At 50.0% G+C, this 19,425-nt stretch overlaps 1 protein-coding gene across 1 annotated transcript in view; it reads right to left on the reverse strand.

Annotated features, from left to right (window-relative positions):
* LOC118391642 (trafficking protein particle complex subunit 9-like) overlaps nt 1-19,425 on the reverse strand; it is a 414,365-nt gene that overhangs the window by 225,436 nt on the left and 169,504 nt on the right. Inside the window, exon 20 of the mRNA XM_052472165.1 lies at nt 741-883. Within this exon, the coding sequence (XP_052328125.1) occupies nt 741-883 (143 nt within the window). The remainder of the gene's footprint in view (nt 1-740; nt 884-19,425) is intronic.

The following is a 19,425-nucleotide window of genomic DNA, read 5'->3' on the forward strand; positions in this document are numbered from 1 at the left end:
AGAGAGAGAGAGAGAGGGAGAGAGAGAGAGAACGACAGAGAGAGAGAACGACAGAGAGAGAGAGAAAGTGAGAGAGACAGAGAGAGAGAAAGTGAGAGAGACAGAGAGAGAGACAGTGAGAGAGACAGTGAGAGAGACAGAGAGAGAGAGACAGAGAGAGAGAGAGAGAGAGAGAGAGAGAGAGAGAATATCCATCTTTTCCACCTAGGCCTGTCAGTAGAAATGCCATCTTTCAGATTCCCCATCGTTACAGCAACAATAATGCCACTGAGCAGAGCAGAGCCCTGGTCTAGTCTGGTCTCGTCTGCTGGGTACAGGAACAGGAAGCAGGGAGTGGGACCGAGGTGATCTGGCGCGATGTGTTTATCCAGTCAAGATGGAAAAACACAACAAACACAGCGATCTTACTTATAAGAGAGAGAACCAGGACAAACAGTACTAGGAGTCGGTTAGATGACTGCTGAGGGGAGGAATGAAGGATACAGCAGGAGAAGACAAGCAGAAACATCCAGTTAATGGAACAGAAGTAACAGCCCAGCAAACACTGCAACATTGTGTCAAAGTTCAGACAACTTAGTGTGCTGGTTCTGTGTTTGCGGGGAGTTGTTGGGACAGTGATGTCGACCGTCTGTCTATGCACTTAACCCAGAGGAAGAGGGTAGTCTTAATGTTTGCTCTCTGTTCGCCGCTCCCCAGATGTGATAGTTAATCAAGTTTTAGTACAACGAATGACTGTTTACCTGGTGGCTGGTAGTGTGCTGACTCTGGTGAAGAACACAGAGGGTTCTATGTCAACATGCACTCCCAGGGTCAGGTCCCGATAGTAGCCCTCCACCTTGCCTGCTCCCCCCGAGTACTTAAACGTCATCACAGCTTCCAACGTCTGGAGAGAGAGAGAAAGGAAGACAGAGAAATCTCATTTTAGACAAGGCTATTCTAAGATGGAGTGCAGAGCATTAAACCGTAACTCAATGATGAAGGTCGAAGGTCGAAGCTAAGCGCGGTTCACAAAATGCCTTGGATAAATTTAACCTGTTGAGATGGTCCAGCAGTTGAAATCCTGCATGGAAGAGTAAACCTGTGTGCCTGGGGTCAAACGTGTTCTGATGTGTAATCAAGAGTGGAGTGAAAAGGAGGGTTATTAGAGCGTCTTGAGTCTTCTCTCGATATTTATACAATGTATTTGGGAAAAGGTGTGTGTGTGCAAGTGAGTGAGTGTGTGTGCGTGTAAGGTTGTGTGTGCCAGTGAGTGAGTGTGTGTGCGTGTAAGGTTGTGTGTGCCAGTGAGTGAGTGTGTGTGCGTGTAAGGTTGTGTGTGCCAGTGAGTGAGTGTGTGTGCGTGTAAGGTTGTGTGTGCCAGTGAGTGAGTGTGTGTGCGTGTAAGGTTGTGTGTGCCAGTGAGTGAGTGTGTGTGCGTGTAAGGTTGTGTGTGCCAGTGAGTGAGTGTGTGTGCGTGTAAGGTTGTGTGTGCCAGTGAGTGAGTGTGTGTGCGTGTAAGGTTGTGTGTGCCAGTGAGTGAGTGTGTGTGCGTGTAAGGTTGTGTGTGCCAGTGAGTGAGTGTGTGTGCGTGTAAGGTTGTGTGTGCCAGTGAGTGAGTGTGTGTGCGTGTAAGGTTGTGTGTGCCAGTGAGTGAGTGTGTGTGCCAGTGAGTGAGTGTGTGTGCGTGTAAGGTTGTGTGTGCCAGTGAGTGAGTGTGTGTGCGTGTAAGGTTGTGTGTGCCAGTGAGTGAGTGTGTGTGCGTGTAAGGTTGTGTGTGCCAGTGAGTGAGTGTGTGTGCGTGTAAGGTTGTGTGTGCCAGTGAGTGAGTGTGTGTGCGTGTAAGGTTGTGTGTGCCAGTGAGTGAGTGTGTGTGCGTGTAAGGTTGTGTGTGCCAGTGAGTGAGTGTGTGTGCGTGTAAGGTTGTGTGTGCATACATGTAAACACGCGCCTTTGTTTACATTGAAGGCTGACTGGCCCTCAACCCATGTGTGTAATCCATTGAGCTAGGCCAAGTAAGTGTGTGTGTGTGTGTGTGTGTGTGGTGTGTGTGGTGTGTGTGGTGTGTGTGGTGTGTGTGTGTGTGTGTGTGTGTGTGTGCATGCAGTGCCTGTAAACACAGACCAGGTACGAACAGGTTTTCATCATGTTTCTCTGTCCAACTGCCTGTCCATGAATCTTTAACCCCATCCAGAGTGATCATCACTCAGTATGGAGCCAGTGACTTTCAGCTCCATTTCCCCTGGCTGTCTCCTCTGTGGAGGGCCTGACTACACATCACCTTCATGGCTCAATGCACGCTTTCAGAATAGCCCAAGCGAAAGGCTTAACCCCAAAGAGATGGTGTCTAAGACGGTCCATCATCCTTCCTCCTCCTCCTCTCTTCCTGTGTTAAATGGTGCACCACATGCCCATGGCCCTGGGGTTGTTATGTAAAAGAGCCACTGTATCGTGTCTGAGGCACACATGGCCCTCTCTCTCCTGGTCACGCATGTCTGTGTGTGTCCTTCAGCCAGAGGACAGATGGCCCTCTCTCTCCTGGTCACGCATGTCTGTGTGTGTCCTTCAGCCAGAGGTACACATGGCCCTCTCTCTCCTGGTCACGCATGTCTTTGTGTGTCCTTCAGCCAGAGGGACACATGGCCCTCTCTCTCCTGGTCACGCATGTCTGTGTGTGTCTTTCAGCCAGAGGGACACATGGCCCTCTCTCTCCTGGTCACGCATGTCTGTGTGTGTCTTTCAGCCAGAGGGACACATGGCCCTCTCTCTCCTGGTCACGCATGTCTGTGTGTGTCCTTCAGCCAGAGGGACATATGGCCCTCTCTCTCCTGGTCACGCATGTCTGTGTGTGTCCTTCAGCCAGAGGGACATATGGCCCTCTCTCTCCTGGTCACGCATGTCTGTGTGTCCTTCAGCCAGAGGACATATGGCCCTCTCTCTCCTGGTCACGCATGTCTGTGTGTGTCCTTCAGCCAGAGGTACACATGGCCCTCTCTCTCCCTGGTCACGCATGTCTGTGTGTGTCTTTCAGCCAGAGGACAGATGGCCCTCTCTCCTGGTCACGCATGTCTGTGTGTGTCCTTCAGCCAGAGGTACACATGGCCCTCTCTCTCCTGGTCACGCATGTCTGTGTGTGTCCTTCAGCCAGAGGGACATATGGCCCTCTCTCTCCTGGTCACGCATGTCTGTGTGTGTCTTTCAGCCAGAGGGACACATGGCCCTCTCTCTCCTGGTCACGCATGTCTGTGTGTGTCCTTCAGCCAGGGGGACAGATGGCCCTCTCTCTCCTGGTCACGCATGTCTGTGTGTGTCTTTCAGCCAGAGGGACAGATGGCCCTCTCTCTCCTGGTCACGCATGTCTGTGTGTGTCTTTCAGCCAGAGGGACAGATGCCTCTCTCTCTCTTGCTAGACAAGATCTTATCTGGTTCCCCCTCTCTCTCCTGTTCTCTCCTCCTCTCTCTCCTCCTCTCCCCCTCTCTCTCCTGTTCTCTCCTCCTCTCTCTCCCCTCTCTCTCCTGTTCTCTCCTCCTCTCTCTCCCCCTCTCTCGCCTGCTCTCTCCTGCTCTCCCCCTTTCCCTCCTCCTCCCCCCCTCTCTCCTCTCTCTCTCCTGTCCTCTCCTCCTCTCCCCCTCTCTCTCCTGTTCTCTCCTCCTCTCCCCCTCTCTCTCCTGTTCTCTCCTCCTCTCCCCCTCTCTCTCCTGTTCTCTCTTCCTCTCTCCTCCTCTCCCTCCTGTTCTCTCCTCCTCTCCCTCCTGTTCTCTCCTCCTCTCCCCCTCTCCCCTCTCTCGCCTGTTCTCTCCTCCTCTCCCCCTCTCCTCCTCTCTCTCCTGTTCTCTCCTCCTCTCTCTCCCCCTCTCTCTCCTGTTCTCTCCTCCTCTCTCTCCCCCTCTCTCGCCTGCTCTCTCCTCCTCTCTCTCCTGTTCTCTCCTGCTCTCCCCCTCTCCCTCCTCCTCCCCCCCTCTCTCCTCTCTCTCTCCTGTCCTCTCCTCCTCTCCCCCTCTCTCTCCTGTTCTCTCCTCCTCTCCCCCTCTCTCTCCTGTTCTCTCTTCCTCTCTCCTCCTCTCCCTCCTGTTCTCTCCTCCTCTCCCCCTCTCCCCCTCTCTCGCCTGTTCTCTCCTCCTCTCCCCCTCTCCTCCTCTCTCTCCTGTTCTCTCCTCCTCTCCCCCTCTCTCTCCTGTTCTCTCCTCCTCTCCCCCTCTCTCTCCTGTTCTCTCCCCCTCTCTCTCCTCTCTCTCCTGTTCTCTCCTCCTCTCTCTCCTGTTCTCTCCTCCTCTCTCCTGTTCTCTCCTCCTCTCTCCTGTTCTCTCCTCCCTCTCTCCTGTTCTCTCCTCCCTCTCTCCTTTTCTCTCCTCTCTCTCCTCCTCTCCCCCTCTCTCCACCTCTCCACCTCTCCACCTCTCTCTCCTCCTCTCCCCCTCTCTCTCCTGTTCTCTCCCCCTCTCTCTCCTCCTCTCTCTCCTGTTCTCTCCTCCTCTCTCTCCTGTTCTCTCCTCCTCTCTCTCCTCCTCTCTCTCCTCCTCTCTCTCCTCCTCTCTCTCCTCCTCTCTCTCCTCCTCTCCCCCTTTCTCTCCTCCTCTCCCCCTCTCTCTCCTGTTCTCTCCTCCTCTCTCCCCTGTTCTCTCCTCCTCTCTCCTTTTCTCTCCTCCTCTCTCTCCTCCTCTCCCCCTCTCCCCACCTCTCTCCACCTCTCTCTCCTCCTCTCCCCCTCTCTCTCCTGTCCTCTCCCCCTCTCTCTCCTGTTCTCTCCCCCTCTCTCTCCTGTTCTCTCCCCCTCTCTCTCCTGTTCTCTCCCCCTCTCTCTCCTGTTCTCTCCTCCTCTCTCTCCTGTTCTCTCCTCCTCTCTCTCCTGTTCTCTCTCTCCTGTTCTCTCTCTCCTGTTCTCTCCTCCTCTCTCTCCTCCTCTCTCTCCTCCTCCCCCTCTCTCTCCTGTTCTCTCCTCCTCTCTCTCCCCCTCCCCCTCTCTCTCCTGTTCTCTCCTCCTCTCTCTCCCCCTCTCTCCCCATCTCTCCTGTTCTCTCCCCCTCTCTCCTGTTCTCTCCTCCTCTCCTCCTCTCTCTCCTGTTCTCTCCTCCTCTCTCTCCTGTTCTCTCCCCCTCTCTCTCCTGTTCTCTCGTCCTCTCCCCCTCTCTCTCCTGTTCTCTCCTCCTCTCCAGCTGCAAATAACTAGATTTCTCATTAACTAAGTGAATTAGTCAACACACAAAATACATTTCATCACTTTTGATGAATTGGTTATTTCATTGAGACACAGAGTTATACGGGGCAGAAGGCTGACACATATGTACAGGCGATGCGAGACAAAGACCGTCACTGAGACGCACCTCCTCTCCTTCTGCTGTTTAACATGCAGGGCTCATTGTGGAGGGGTCTGGTGTGAGCGTGATGTAAATGAGGTTGTATTACAACAGGGAGGTTGCAGGAGGACCATGTTGTGGGAGGAGGCTCTTTACCCACACGGTAAAGATGGACACAGTCCTAGTCAGAGACATGGCACAGACAGACACACAGACCTAGTCACGGCACAGACAGACCTAGTCACGGCAGAGACAGACACACAGACAGACAGACAGACAGACAGACAGACAGACAGACAGACAGACAGACAGACAGACAGACCTAGTCACTTCGCGTTCCTAGGAAACTATGCAGTTTTTTGTTTTTTTACGTGTTATTTCTTACATTAGTACCCCAGGTCATCTTAGGTTTCATTACATACAGTCGAGAAGAACTACTGAATATAAGATCAGCGTCAACTCACCATCAGTACGACCAAGAATATGTTTTCCGCGATGCGGATCCTGTGTTCTGCCTTACAAACAGGACAACGGAATGGATCGCTTGCAGCGACCCAAGGAAACGACTACGAAAAAGAGGGAAACGCGGCGGTGTTCTGGTCAGACTCCGAAAAAGGGCACATCGCGCACCACTTCCCAGTATTCTTCTTGCCAATGTCCAGTCTCTCGACAACAAGGTTGATGAAATCCGAGCAAGGGTGGCATTCAGAGGACATCAGAGACTGTAACGTTCTTTGCTTTACGGAAACATGGCTTACTGGGAAGACGCTATCCAGGGCGGTACAGCCAACGGGTTTCTCCACGCATCGCGCGGACAGAAACAAACATCTCTCTGGTAAGAAGAGTGGCGGGGGCGTATGCCTCATGACTAACGGGACATGGTGTGATGAAGGAAACATACAGGAACTCAAATCCTTCTGTTCACCTGATTTAGAATTCCTCACAATCAAATGTAGACCGCATTATCTTCCAAGAGAATTCTCTTCGATTATAATCACAGCCGTATATATCCCCCAAGCAGACACATCGATGGCTCTGAACGAACTTTATTTAACTCTTTGCAAACTGGAAACCATTTATCCGGAGGCTGCATTCATTGTAGCTGGGGATTTTAACAAAGCCAATCTGAAAACAAGACTCCCTAAATTTTATCAGCATATCGATTGCGCAACCAGGGGTGGTAAAACCTTGGATCATTGTTACTCTAACTTCCGCGACGCATATAAGGCCCTGCCCCGCCCCCCTTTCGGAAAAGCTGACCACGACTCCATTTTGCTGATCCCTGCCTACAGGCAGAAATTAAAACAAGAGGCTCCCACGCTGAGGTCTGTCCAACGCTGGTCAGACCAAGCTGACTCTACACTCCAAGACTGCTTCCATCCGTGGACTGGGACATGTTTCGTATTGCGTCAGATGGGAATATTGAACGCTGATTCGGTGTGCGAGTTCATTAGAGCGTGCGTCGAAGATGTGTTCCCATAGGATAAAAACATTCCTAACCAGAAACCGTGGATTGATGGCAGCTTTTAATCAGGGCAAAGGTGTCTGGCAACATGACTGAATACAAACAGTGCGCTATTCCTCCACAAGGCTATTAAACAAACAGCCAGTACAGGAAAAGTGGAATCTCACAGGCTCAGACACAAGAGGCATGTTCTCAGTCAATCGCTGCGTCACGGACAGGAACAAACATCTCAAAAGTGGCGGGGGCGTCCTCTCAGACTGGGAATGGTGTGATTGAACTCAAATCCTTCTGTTCACCTGATTTAGGACAATCAATCAGACCGCATTATCTTCTGAGACTCTTCGATTATAATCAGAAGTCGATGGCTCTGACGAACTTTAGGGATGTCTACCCAATCTGCAGACTCCCTAAATTTTATCAGCATATCGACTAAACAAGACTTTTCCGCGACGCATATAAGGCCCTGACCACGACTAATCAGACGCTGAGGTCAACGCTGGTCAGACCAGCTGGACTGCTTCCATCACGTGGACTGGCATGTTTTACGTATTGCGTCAGATGGGAATATTGACGAATACGCTGATTCCTTCATTAGAACGTGCGTCAAGATGTCGTTCCCCATAGCAACGATAAAAACATTCCCTAACCAGAAACCGTGGATTGATGGCAGCATCTGAAAGCGCAACCACTGCTTTTAATCAGGGCAAGGTGTCTGGCAACATGACTGAATACAAACAGTGCAGCTATTCCTCCGCAAGGCTACAAGCTATTGGAATCTCAATTCAACGGCTCAGACACAAGAGGCATGTGGCAGGGTCTACAGTCAATCACGGACTACAAGATGAAATCCAGCCCAGTCACGGACCAGGATGTCTTGCTCCCAGGCAGACTAAATAACTTTTTTGCCCGCTTTGAGGACAATACAGTGCCACTGACACGGCCTGCAACGGAAACATGCGGTCCTCCTTCACTGCAGCCGAGGTGAGTAAGACATTTAAACGTGTTAACCCTCGCAAGGCTGCAGGCCCAGACGGCATCCCCAGCCGCGCCTCAGAGCATGCGCAGACCAGCTGGCCGGTGTGTTTACGGACATATTCAATCAATCCCTATACCAGTCTGCTGTTCCCACATGCTTCAAGAGGGCCACCATTGTTCCTGTTCCCAAGAAAGCTAAGGTAACTGAGCTAAACGACTACCGCCCCGTAGCACTCACTTCCGTCATCATGAAGTGCTTTGAGAGACTAGTCAAGGACCATATCACCTCCACCCTACCTGACACCCTAGACCCACTCCAATTTGCTTACCGCCCAAATAGGTCCACAGACGATGCAATCTCAACCACACTGCACACTGCCCTAACCCACCTGGACAAGAGGAATACCTATGTGAGAATGCTGTTCATCGACTACAGCTCGGCATTCAACACCATAGTACCCTCCAAGCTCGTCATCAAGCTCGAGACCCTGGGTCTCGACCCGCCCTGTGCAACTGGGTACTGGACTTCCTGGACGGGCCGCCCCCAGGTGGTGAGGGTAGGCAACAACATCTCCTACCCGCTGATCCTCAACACGGGGCCCCACAAGGGTGCGTTCTGAGCCCTCTCCTGTACTCCCTGTTCACCCACGACTGCGTGGCCACGCACGCCCTCCAACTCAATCATCAAGTTTGCGGACGACACAACAGTGGTAGGCTTGATTACCAACAACGACGAGACGGCCTACAGGGAGGAGGTGAGGGCCCTCGGAGTGTGGTGTCAGGAAAATAACCTCACACTCAACGTCAACAAAACTAAGGAGATGATTGTGGACTTCAGGAAACAGCAGAGGGAACACCCCTATCCACATCGATGGAACAGTAGTGGAGAGGGTAGCTAGTTTTAAGTTCCTCGGCATACACATCACAGACAAACTGAATTGGTCCACTCACACTGACAGCGTCGTGAAGAAGGCGCAGCAGCGCCTATTCAACCTCAGGAGGCTGAAGAAATTCGGCTTGTCACCAAAAGCACTCACAAACTTCTACAGATGCACAATCGAGAGCATCCTGGCGGGCTGTATCACCGCCTGGTACGGCAACTGCTCCGCCCTCAACCGTAAGGCTCTCCAGAGGGTAGTGAGGACTGCACAACGCATCACCGGGGGCAAACTACCCGCCCTCCAGGACACCTACACCACCCGTTGTTACAGGAAGGCCATAAAGATCATCAAGGACATCAACCACCCGAACCACTGCCTGTTCACCCCGCTATCATCCAGAAGGCGAGGTCAGTACAGGTGCATCAAAGCTGGGACCGAGAGACTGAAAAACAGCTTCTATCTCAAGGCCATCAGACTGTTAAACAGCCACCACTAACAGTGTGAGTGGCTGCTGCCAACACACTGTCATTGACACTGACCCAACTCCAGCCATTTTAATAATGGGAATTGATGGGAATTATGTAAATATATCACTAGCCACTTTAAACAATGCTACCTTATATAATGTTACTTACCCTACATTATTCATCTCATATGCATATGTATATACTGTACTCTACATCATCGACTGCATCCTTATGTAACACATGTATCACTAGCCACTTTAACTATGCCACTTTGTTTACTTTGTCTACACACTCATCTCATATGTATATACTGTACTCGATACCATCTACTGTATGCTGCTCTGTACCATCACTCATTCATATATCCTTATGTACATATTCCTTATCCCCTTACACTGTGTATAAGACAGTAGTTTTGGAATTGTTAGTTAGATTACTTGTTGGTTATCACTGCATTGTCGGAACTAGAAGCACAAGCATTTCGCTACACTCGCATTTAACATCTGCTAACCATGTGTATGTGACAAATAAAATTTGATTTGATTTGATTTTTTGATTTGACAGACAGACAGACCTAGTCACGGCACAGACAGACACACAGACCTAGTCACGGCACAGACAGACCTAGTCACGGCAGAGACAGACACACAGACAGACAGACAGACAGACAGACAGACAGACAGACAGACAGACAGACAGACAGACAGACAGACAGACCTAGTCACGGCAGAGACAGACAGACAGACCTAGTCACGGCACAGACAGACACACAGACCTAGTCACGGCACAGACAGACACACATACCTAGTCACGGCACAGACAGACACACAGACCTAGTCACGGCACAGACAGACACACAGACCTAGTCACGGCACAGACAGACACACAGACCTAGTCACGGCACAGACAGACACACAGACCTAGTCACGGCAGAGACAGACACACAGACCTAGTCACGGCACAGACAGACGGACAGACAGACCTAGTCACGGCACAGACAGACGGACAGACAGACCTAGTCACGGCACAGACAGACGGACAGACAGACCTAGTCACGGCAGAGACAGACACACAGACCTAGTCACGGCACAGACAGACAGACAGACCTAGTCACGGCACAGACAGACAGACAGACAGACAGACAGACAGAACTAGTCACGGCAGAGACAGACACACAGACCTAGTCACGGCACAGACAGACGGACAGACAGACCTAGTCACGGCAGAGACAGACACACAGACCTAGTCACGGCACAGACAGACAGACAGACAGACAGACAGACAGACAGACAGACAGACAGAACTAGTCACGGCAGAGACAGACACACATACCTAGTCACGGCACAGACAGACGGACACACAGACCTAGTCACGGCACAGACAGACGGACAAACAGACCTAGTCACGGCACAGACAGACGGACAGACAGACCTAGTCACGGCACAGACAGACACACAGACCTAGTCACGGCACAGACAGACAGACAGACAGACAGACAGACAGACAGACAGACAGACAGACAGACAGCCAGACAGACAGCCAGAACTAGTCACGGCAGAGACAGACACACAGACCTAGTCACGGCACAGACAGACGGACAGACAGACCTAGTCACGGCACAGACAGACGGACAGACAGACCTAGTCACGGCACAGACAGACACACAGACCTAGTCACGGCACAGACAGACAGACAGACAGACAGACAGACAGACAGACAGACAGACAGACAGAGTCACAGCAGAGACATGATTCTAAAAGTGCCATGACCGTCACCATCAAAAGACACAAATCTTAGGGGAAAATGAATGTAAAACGTCCTGTTTGTAGGGCAGGACTGTTGGTTGGCTGGGCAGCCAGATGGTCCGGTTTGTAACGGTGTAGGTGCCAATGAGCCAGGCACGACTTCTGAGGAGATATGGAGGGGATGGAGGGAGGGGGCGGAGGTAGATGACAGGGGTGATGGAGAGGAAGTGTGGTCTGTTTGTTATTCCACCTCTCGGATACTTCCTTCCAGACACACTCTCTAAAAGATCATCACACTGATCGAGCCACCCCCCCGCTCTTCTCTCTCTCCCTCTCTCTTCTTTCCCCCTCCCCATCTTCTCTTTCTCCCTCTCTCTTCATTCCCCCTCCCCATCTTCTCTCTCCCTCGCTCTTCATTCCCCCCACCCATCTTCTCCCTCTCCCTCTCTCTTCATTCCCCCTCCCCATCTTCTCTCTCTCCCTCTCTCTTCATTCCCCCTCACCATCTTCTCTCTCTCCCTCTCTCTTCATTCCCCCTCACCATCTTCATTCCCCCTCCCCATCTTCTCTCTCTCCCTCTCTCTTCATTCCCCCTCCCCATCTTCTCTCTCTCCCTCTCTCTTCTTTCCCCCTCCCCATCTTCTCTCTCTCTTCTTTCCCCCTCCCCATCTTCTCTCTCTCCCTCTCTTCATTCCCCCTCCCCATCTTCTCTCTCCCTCTCTCTTCTTTCCCCCTCCCCATCTTCTCTCTCCCCCTCTCTTCATTCCCCCTCCCCATCTTCTCTCTCCCTCTCTCTTCTTTCCCCCTCCCATCTTCTCTCTCCCTCTCCCTTCTTTCCCCCTCCCTCGCTCTTCTTTCCCCCTCCCCATATTCTATCTCTCTTCTTTCCCCCTCCCCATCTTCTCTCTCTCTTCTTTCCCCCTCCCCATCTTCTCTCTCTCTCTCTCTCTCTCTTCTTTCCCCCTCCCCATCTTCTCTCCCTAAACCAGCGAATAACTTAACTGTAAGGGCCTTGCTGAATGGGGAAGGCACTTAGTGCTCCATGCCTGTAATGCCTTCTGTCTTTCCATAATTGAAAATGTTACTTTTCTTTAAGGAGCACATTGCCCTATAGGATGGCCTGTATGGGAAGCAGTTAAAGTCCCCTGCCTTAATTATTGTTAGGAAGTTGCGCTGTTAGGTCGCTGTTAGGTCACTGTTAGGTCACTGTTAGGTCACTGTTAGGTCACTGTTAGGTCACTGTTAGGTAGCTTTTGACCAAACTCAGCATATCTTTAAGTACCTGGTGAAATGAAGAAGCTGCGTATGTCATGAATTGGAGATGTCTTAAACTCCAGCTATGTGCGCATATTGGTGTTTATTGGCGCTGGCTGTGAGGGGAGGAGATAGGTTCTACGGAAGAAACGCTGGTCTGGACTCTTTCCTAATGCTGCATGGTTAACTGGAGCAATGCCACACTTTTGGCCCGCCCTCCTCTGCATTACTACACCCTCCTATAGTACTACACCCTCCTATAGTACTACACCCTCCTATAGTACTACACCCTCTTTTTGTACTACACCCTCCTATAGTACTACACCCTCCTATAGTACTACACCGTCCGATAGCAGTAAACCGTCCGATAGCAGTAAACCGTCCGATAGCAGTAAACCGTCCGATAGCAGTAAACCGTCCGATAGCAGTAAACCGTCCGATAGCAGTAAACCGTCCTATAGCAGTAAACCGTCCTATAGCAGTAAACCGTCCTATAGCAGTAAACCGTCCTATAGCAGTAAACCGTCCTATAGCAGTAAACCGTCCTATAGCAGTAAACCGTCCTAAAGCAGTAAACCGTCCTATAGCAGTAAACCGTCCTATAGCAGTAAACCGTCCTATAGCAGTAAACCGTCCTATAGCAGTAAACCGTCCTGTGTCTAGATAACGGTAAACACTCCTAAAGCAGTAAACCCTCCTATAGTAGTAAATCCTCCTATAGTAGTACACCCTCCTATAGTACTACACCCTCCTATAGTACTACACCCTCCTATAGTACTACACCCTCCTATAGTACTACACCCTCCTATAGTACTACACCCTCCTATAGTACTACACCCTCCTATAGTACTACACCCTCCTATAGTACTACACCCTCCTATAGTACTACACCCTCCTATAGTACTACACCCTCCTATAGTACTACACCCTCCTATAGTACTACACCCTCATATAGCAGTACACCCTCCTATAGCAGTACACAATCCTATAGCAGTATACCCTCCTATAGCAGTGCACCCTCCTATAGCAGTGCACCCTCCTATAGCAGTGCACCCTCCTATAGCAGTGCACCCTCCTATAGTACTACACCCTACTATAGTACTACACCCTCCTATAGTACTACACCCTCATATAGCAGTACACCCTCCTATAGCAGTACACAATCCTATAGCAGTACACCCTCCTATAGCAGTACGCCCTCCTATAGTACTGCGCCCTCCTATAGTACTGCGCCCTCCTATAGTACTGCGCCCTCATATAGTACTACGCCCTCATATAGTACTACGCCCTCATATAGTACTACGCCCTCATATAGTACTACACCCTCCTATAGAACTACACCCTCCTATAGTAGTAAACCCTCCTATAGTAGAACACCCTCCTATAGTAGAACACCCTCCTATAGCAGTAAACCCTCCTATAGTACTACACCCTCCTATAGTACTACAACCTCCCATAGCAGTAAACCCTTCTATAGCAGTAAACCCTCCTATAGTACTACACCCTCCTATAGCAGTAAACCCTCCTATAGCAGTAAACCCTCCTATGTGTCTAGATAACGGTAAACACTCCTCTAGCAGTAAACCCTCCTATAGTAGTAAATCCTCCTATAGCACTACACCCTCCTATAGCAGTACACCCTCCTATAGCAGTACACCCTCCTATAGCAGTACACCCTCCTATAGCAGTACACCCTCCTATAGTAGTACACCCACCTATAGCAGTAAACCCCCCAATAGTACTACGCCCTCCTATAGTACTACGCCCTCATATAGTACTACGCCCTCATATAGTACTACACCCTCCTATAGTACTACACCCTCCTATAGTACTACACCCTCCTATAGTACTACAACCTCCTATAGTACTACAACCTCCTATAGTACTACAACCTCCTATAGTACTACAACCTCCTATAGTACTACAACCTCCTATAGTACTACAACCTTCTATAGTACTATACAACCTCCTATAGCAGTAAACCCTCCTTTAGCAGTAAACCCTCCTATAGTACTACACCCTCCGATAGTACTACACCCTCCGATAGTACTATACCCTCCGATAGTACTACAACCTCCGATAGTACTACAACCTCCGATAGTACTACAACCTCCTATAGTACTATACAACCTCCTTTAGCAGTAAACACTCCTATAGTACTACACCCTCCTATAGTACTACACCCTCCTATAGTACTACGCCATCCTATAGTACTACGCCCTCCTATAGTACTACACCCTCCTATAGTACTACACCCTCCTATAGTACTACACCCTCCTATAGTACTACACCCTCCTATAGTACTACACCCTCCTATAGCAGTACACCCTCCTATAGCAGTACACCCTCCTATAGCAGTACACCCTCCTATAGCAGTACACCCTCCTATAGCAGTACACCCTCCTATAGCAGTACACCCTCCTATAGCAGTACACCCTCCTATAGCACTACACCCTCCTATAGTACTACACCCTCCTATAGTACTACACCCTCCTATAGTACTACACCCTCCTATAGTACTATACAAACTCCTATAGCAGTAAACCCTCCTTTAGCAGAAAACCCTCCTATAGTACTACACCCTACTATAGTACTACAACCTCCTATAGTACTACAACCTCCTATAGTACTATACAACCTCCTATAGCAGTAAACCCTCCTATAGTACTACACCCTCCGATAGTACTACACCCTCCGATAGTACTACACCCTCCTATAGTACTACACCCTCCTATAGTACTACACCCTCCTATAGTACTACACCCTCCTATAGTACTACACCCTCCTATAGTACTACACCCTCCTATAGTACTACACCCTCCTATAGCAGTACACCCTCCTATAGCAGTACACCCTCCTATAGCAGTACACCCTCCTATAGTACTATACAACCTCCTATAGCAGTAAACCCTCCTATAGTACTACACCCTCCTATAGTACTACACCCTCCTATAGTACTACAACCTCCTATAGTACTACAACCTCCTATAGTACTATACAACCTCCTATAGTACTATACAACCTCCTATAGCAGTAAACCCTCCTATAGTACTACACCCTCCGATAGTACTACACCCTCCGATAGTACTACACCCTCCGATAGTACTACACCCTCCTATAGTACTACACCCTCCTATAGTACTACACCCTCCTATAGTACTACACCCTCCTATAGCAGTACACCCTCCTATAGCAGTACACCCTCCTATAGTACTATACAACCTCCTATAGCAGTAAACCTTCCTATAGTACTACACCCTCCTATAGTACTACACCCTCCTATAGTACTACACCCTCCTATAGTACTACAACCTCCTATAGTACTATACAACCTCCTATAGTACTATACAACCTCCTATAGTACTATACAACCTCCTATAGCAGTAAACCCTCCTATAGTACTACACCCTCCGATAGTACTACACCCTCCGATAGTACTACACCCTCCGATAGTACTACACCCTCCGATAGTACTACACCCTCCGATAGTACTACACCCTCCGATAGTACTACACCCTCCTATAGTACTACACCCTCCTATAGTACTACAACCTCCTATAGCTGTAAACCCTCCTATAGTACTACACCCTCCTATAGCAGCACACCCTCCTATAGCAGCACACCCTCCTATAGCAGCACACCCTCCTATAGCAGCACACCCTCCTATAGCAGCACACCCTCCTATAGCAGCACACCCTCCTATAGCAGCACACCCTCCTATAGCAGCACACCCTCCTATAGCAGCACACCCTCCTATAGCAGTACACCCTCCTATAGCAGTACACCCTCCTATAGCAGTACACCCTCCTATAGCAGTACACCCTCCTATAGTACTATACAACCTCCTATAGCAGTAAACCCTCCTTTAGCAGTAAACCCTCCTATAGTACTACACCCTCCGATAGTACTACACCCTCCGATAGTACTACACCCTCCGATAGTACTACACCCTCCGATAGTACTACACCCTCCGATAGTACTACAACCTCCTATAGTACTATACAACCTCCTATAGCAGTAAACACTCCTATAGTACTACACCCTCCTATAGTACTACACCCTCCTATAGTACTACACCCTCCTATAGTACTACACCCTCCTATAGCAGTACACCCTCCTATAGCAGTACACCCTCCTATAGCACTACACCCTCCTATAGCAATACACCCTCCTATAGCACTACACCCTCCTATAGCACTACACCCTCCTATAGCACTACACCCTCCTATAGCACTACACCCTCCTATAGCACTACACCCTCCTATAGCACTACACCCTCCTATAGCACTACACCCTCCTATAGCACTACACCCTCCTATAGCACTACACCCTCCTATAGCACTACACCCTCCTATAGTACTACAACCTCCTATAGTACTACAACCTCCTATAGTACTACAAACTCCTATAGTACTACAACCTCCTATAGTACTACAACCTCCTATAGTACTACACCCTCCTATAGTACTACACCCTCCTATAGTACTTCAACATCCTATAGCAGTACACCCTCCTATAGCAGTACACCCTCCTATAGCAGTACACCCTCCTATAGCAGTACACCCTCCTATAGCAGTACACCCTCCTATAGCAGTACACCCTCCTATAGCAGTACACCCTCCTGTAGTACTACGCCCTCCTATAGCACTACGCCCTCCTATAGCACTACGCCCTCCTATAGCACTACGCCCTCCTATAGCACTACGCCCCTCCTCCTATAGCACTACGCCCTCCTATAGCACTACGCCCTCCTATAGCACTACGCCTCCTATAGCACTACGCCCTCCTATAGCACTACGCCCTCCTATAGCACTACGCCTCCTATAGCACTACGCCCTCCTATAGCACTACGCCCTCCTATAGCACTACGCCCTCCTCCTATAGCACTACGCCCTCCTATAGCACTACGCCCTCCTATAGCACTACGCCCTCCTATAGCACTACGCCTCCTATAGCACTACGCCTCCTATAGCACTACGCCCTCCTATAGCACTACGCCCTCCTATAGCACTACGCCCTCCTATAGCACTACGCCCTCCTATAGCACTACGCCCTCCTATAGCACTACGCCCTCCTATAGCACTACGCCCTCCTATAGCACTACGCCCTCCTATAGCACTACGCCCTCCTATAGCACTACGCCCTCCTATAGCACTACGCCCTCCTATAGCACTACGCCCTCCTATAGCACTACGCCCTCCTATAGCACTACACCCTCCTATAGCAGTACGCCCTCCTATAGCAGTACGCCCTCCTATAGCAGTACGCCCTCCTATAGCAGTACGCCCTCCTATAGCAGTACGCCCTCCTATAGCACTACGCCCTCCTATAGCACTACGCCCTCCTATAGCACTACGCCCTCCTATAGCACTACGCCCTCCTATAGCACTACGCCCTCCTATAGCACTACGCCCTCCTATAGCACTACGCCCTCCTATAGCACTACGCCCTCCTATAGCACTACGCCCTCCTATAGCACTACGCCCTCCTATAGCACTACGCCCTCCTATAGCACTACGCCCTCCTATAGCACTACGCCCTCCTATAGCACTACGCCCTCCTATAGCACTACGCCCTCCTATAGCACTACGCCCCCTATAGCACTACGCCCTCCTATAGCACTACGCCCTCCTATAGCACTACGCCCTCCTATAGCACTACGCCCTCCTATAGCACTACGCCCTCCTATAGCACTACGCCCTCCTATAGCACTACGCCCTCCTATAGCACTACGCCTCCTATAGCACTACGCCCTCCTATAGCACTACGCCCTCCTATAGCACTACGCCCTCCTATAGCACTACGCCTCCTATAGCACTACGCCCTCCTATAGCACTACGCCCTCCTATAGCACTACGCCCTCCTATAGCACTACGCCCTCCTATAGCAGTACGCCCTCCTATAGCACTACGCCCTCCTATAGCACTACGCCCTCCTATAGCACTACGCCCTCCTATAGTACTACGCCCTCCTATAGTACTACGCCCTCCTATAGTACTACGCCCTCCTATAGTACTACGCCCTCCTATAGTACTACGCCCTCCTATAGTACTACGCCCTCCTATAGTACTACGCCCTCCTATAGTACTACGCCCTCCTATAGTACTACGCCCTCCTATAGTACTACACCCTCCTATAGTACTACACCCTCCTATAGTACTACAACCCCCTATAGAACTACAACCTCCTATAGCAGTACAACCTCCTATAGCAGTAAACCCTCCTATAGTACTACACCCTCCTATAGTACTACAACCCCCTATAGAACTACAACCTCCTATAGTACTACAACCTCCTATAGCAGTAAACCCTCCTTTAGCAGTAAACCCTCCTATAGTACTACACCCTCCTACAGTACTACACCCTCCTATAGTACTACACCCTCCTATAGTACTACACCCTCCTATAGTACTACACCCTCCTATAGTACTACAACCTCCTATAGTACTACACCCTCCTATAGCAGTAAACCCTCCTATAGCAGTAAACCCTCCCATAGTAGTACACCCTCCTATAGCAGTACACCCTCCTATAGTAGTACACCCTCCTATAGCAGTACACCCTCCTATAGTAGTACACCCTCCTATAGCAGTAAACCTTCCTATAGCAGTAAACCCTCCTATAGCAGTAAACCCTCCTGTAGCAGTAAACCCTCCTATAGTACTACACCCTCCTATAGCAGTAAACCCTCCTATAGTACTACACCCTCCTGTAGCAGTAAACCCTCCTATAGTACTACACCCTCCTATAGCAGTAAACCCTCCTGTAGCAGTAAACGCTCCTATAGTACTACAACCTCCTATAGTACTACACCCTCCTATAGCAGTAAACCCTCCTATAGCAGTAAACCCTCCTATAGTAGTACACCCTCCTATAGCAGTACACCCTCCTATAGCAGTACACCCTCCTATAGCAGTACACCCTCCTATAGCAGTACACCCTCCTATAGCAGTACACCCTCCTATAGCAGTACACCCTCCTATAGCAGTACACCCTCCTATAGTAGTACACCCTCCTATAGTAGTACACCCTCCTATAGCAGTACACCCTCCTATAGCAGTAAACCCTCCTGTAGCAGTAAACCCTCCTGTAGCAGTAAACCCTCCTATAGTACTACACCCTCCTGTAGCAGTAAACACTCCTATAGTACTACACCCTCCTATAGCAGTAAACCCTCCTATAGTACTACACCCTCCTGTAGCAGTAAACACTCCTATAGTACTACACCCTCCTATAGCAGTAAACCCTCCTGTAGCAGTAAACCCTCCTATAGTACTACACCCTCCTATAGCAGTAAACCCTCCTATAGTACTACACCCTCCTGTAGCAGTAAACCCTCCTATAGTACTACACCCTCCTATAGCAGT

This window comes from Oncorhynchus keta, chromosome 20 (genome assembly GCF_023373465.1).
Source record: "Oncorhynchus keta strain PuntledgeMale-10-30-2019 chromosome 20, Oket_V2, whole genome shotgun sequence".
Classification (NCBI taxonomy): domain Eukaryota; kingdom Metazoa; phylum Chordata; class Actinopteri; order Salmoniformes; family Salmonidae; genus Oncorhynchus; species Oncorhynchus keta.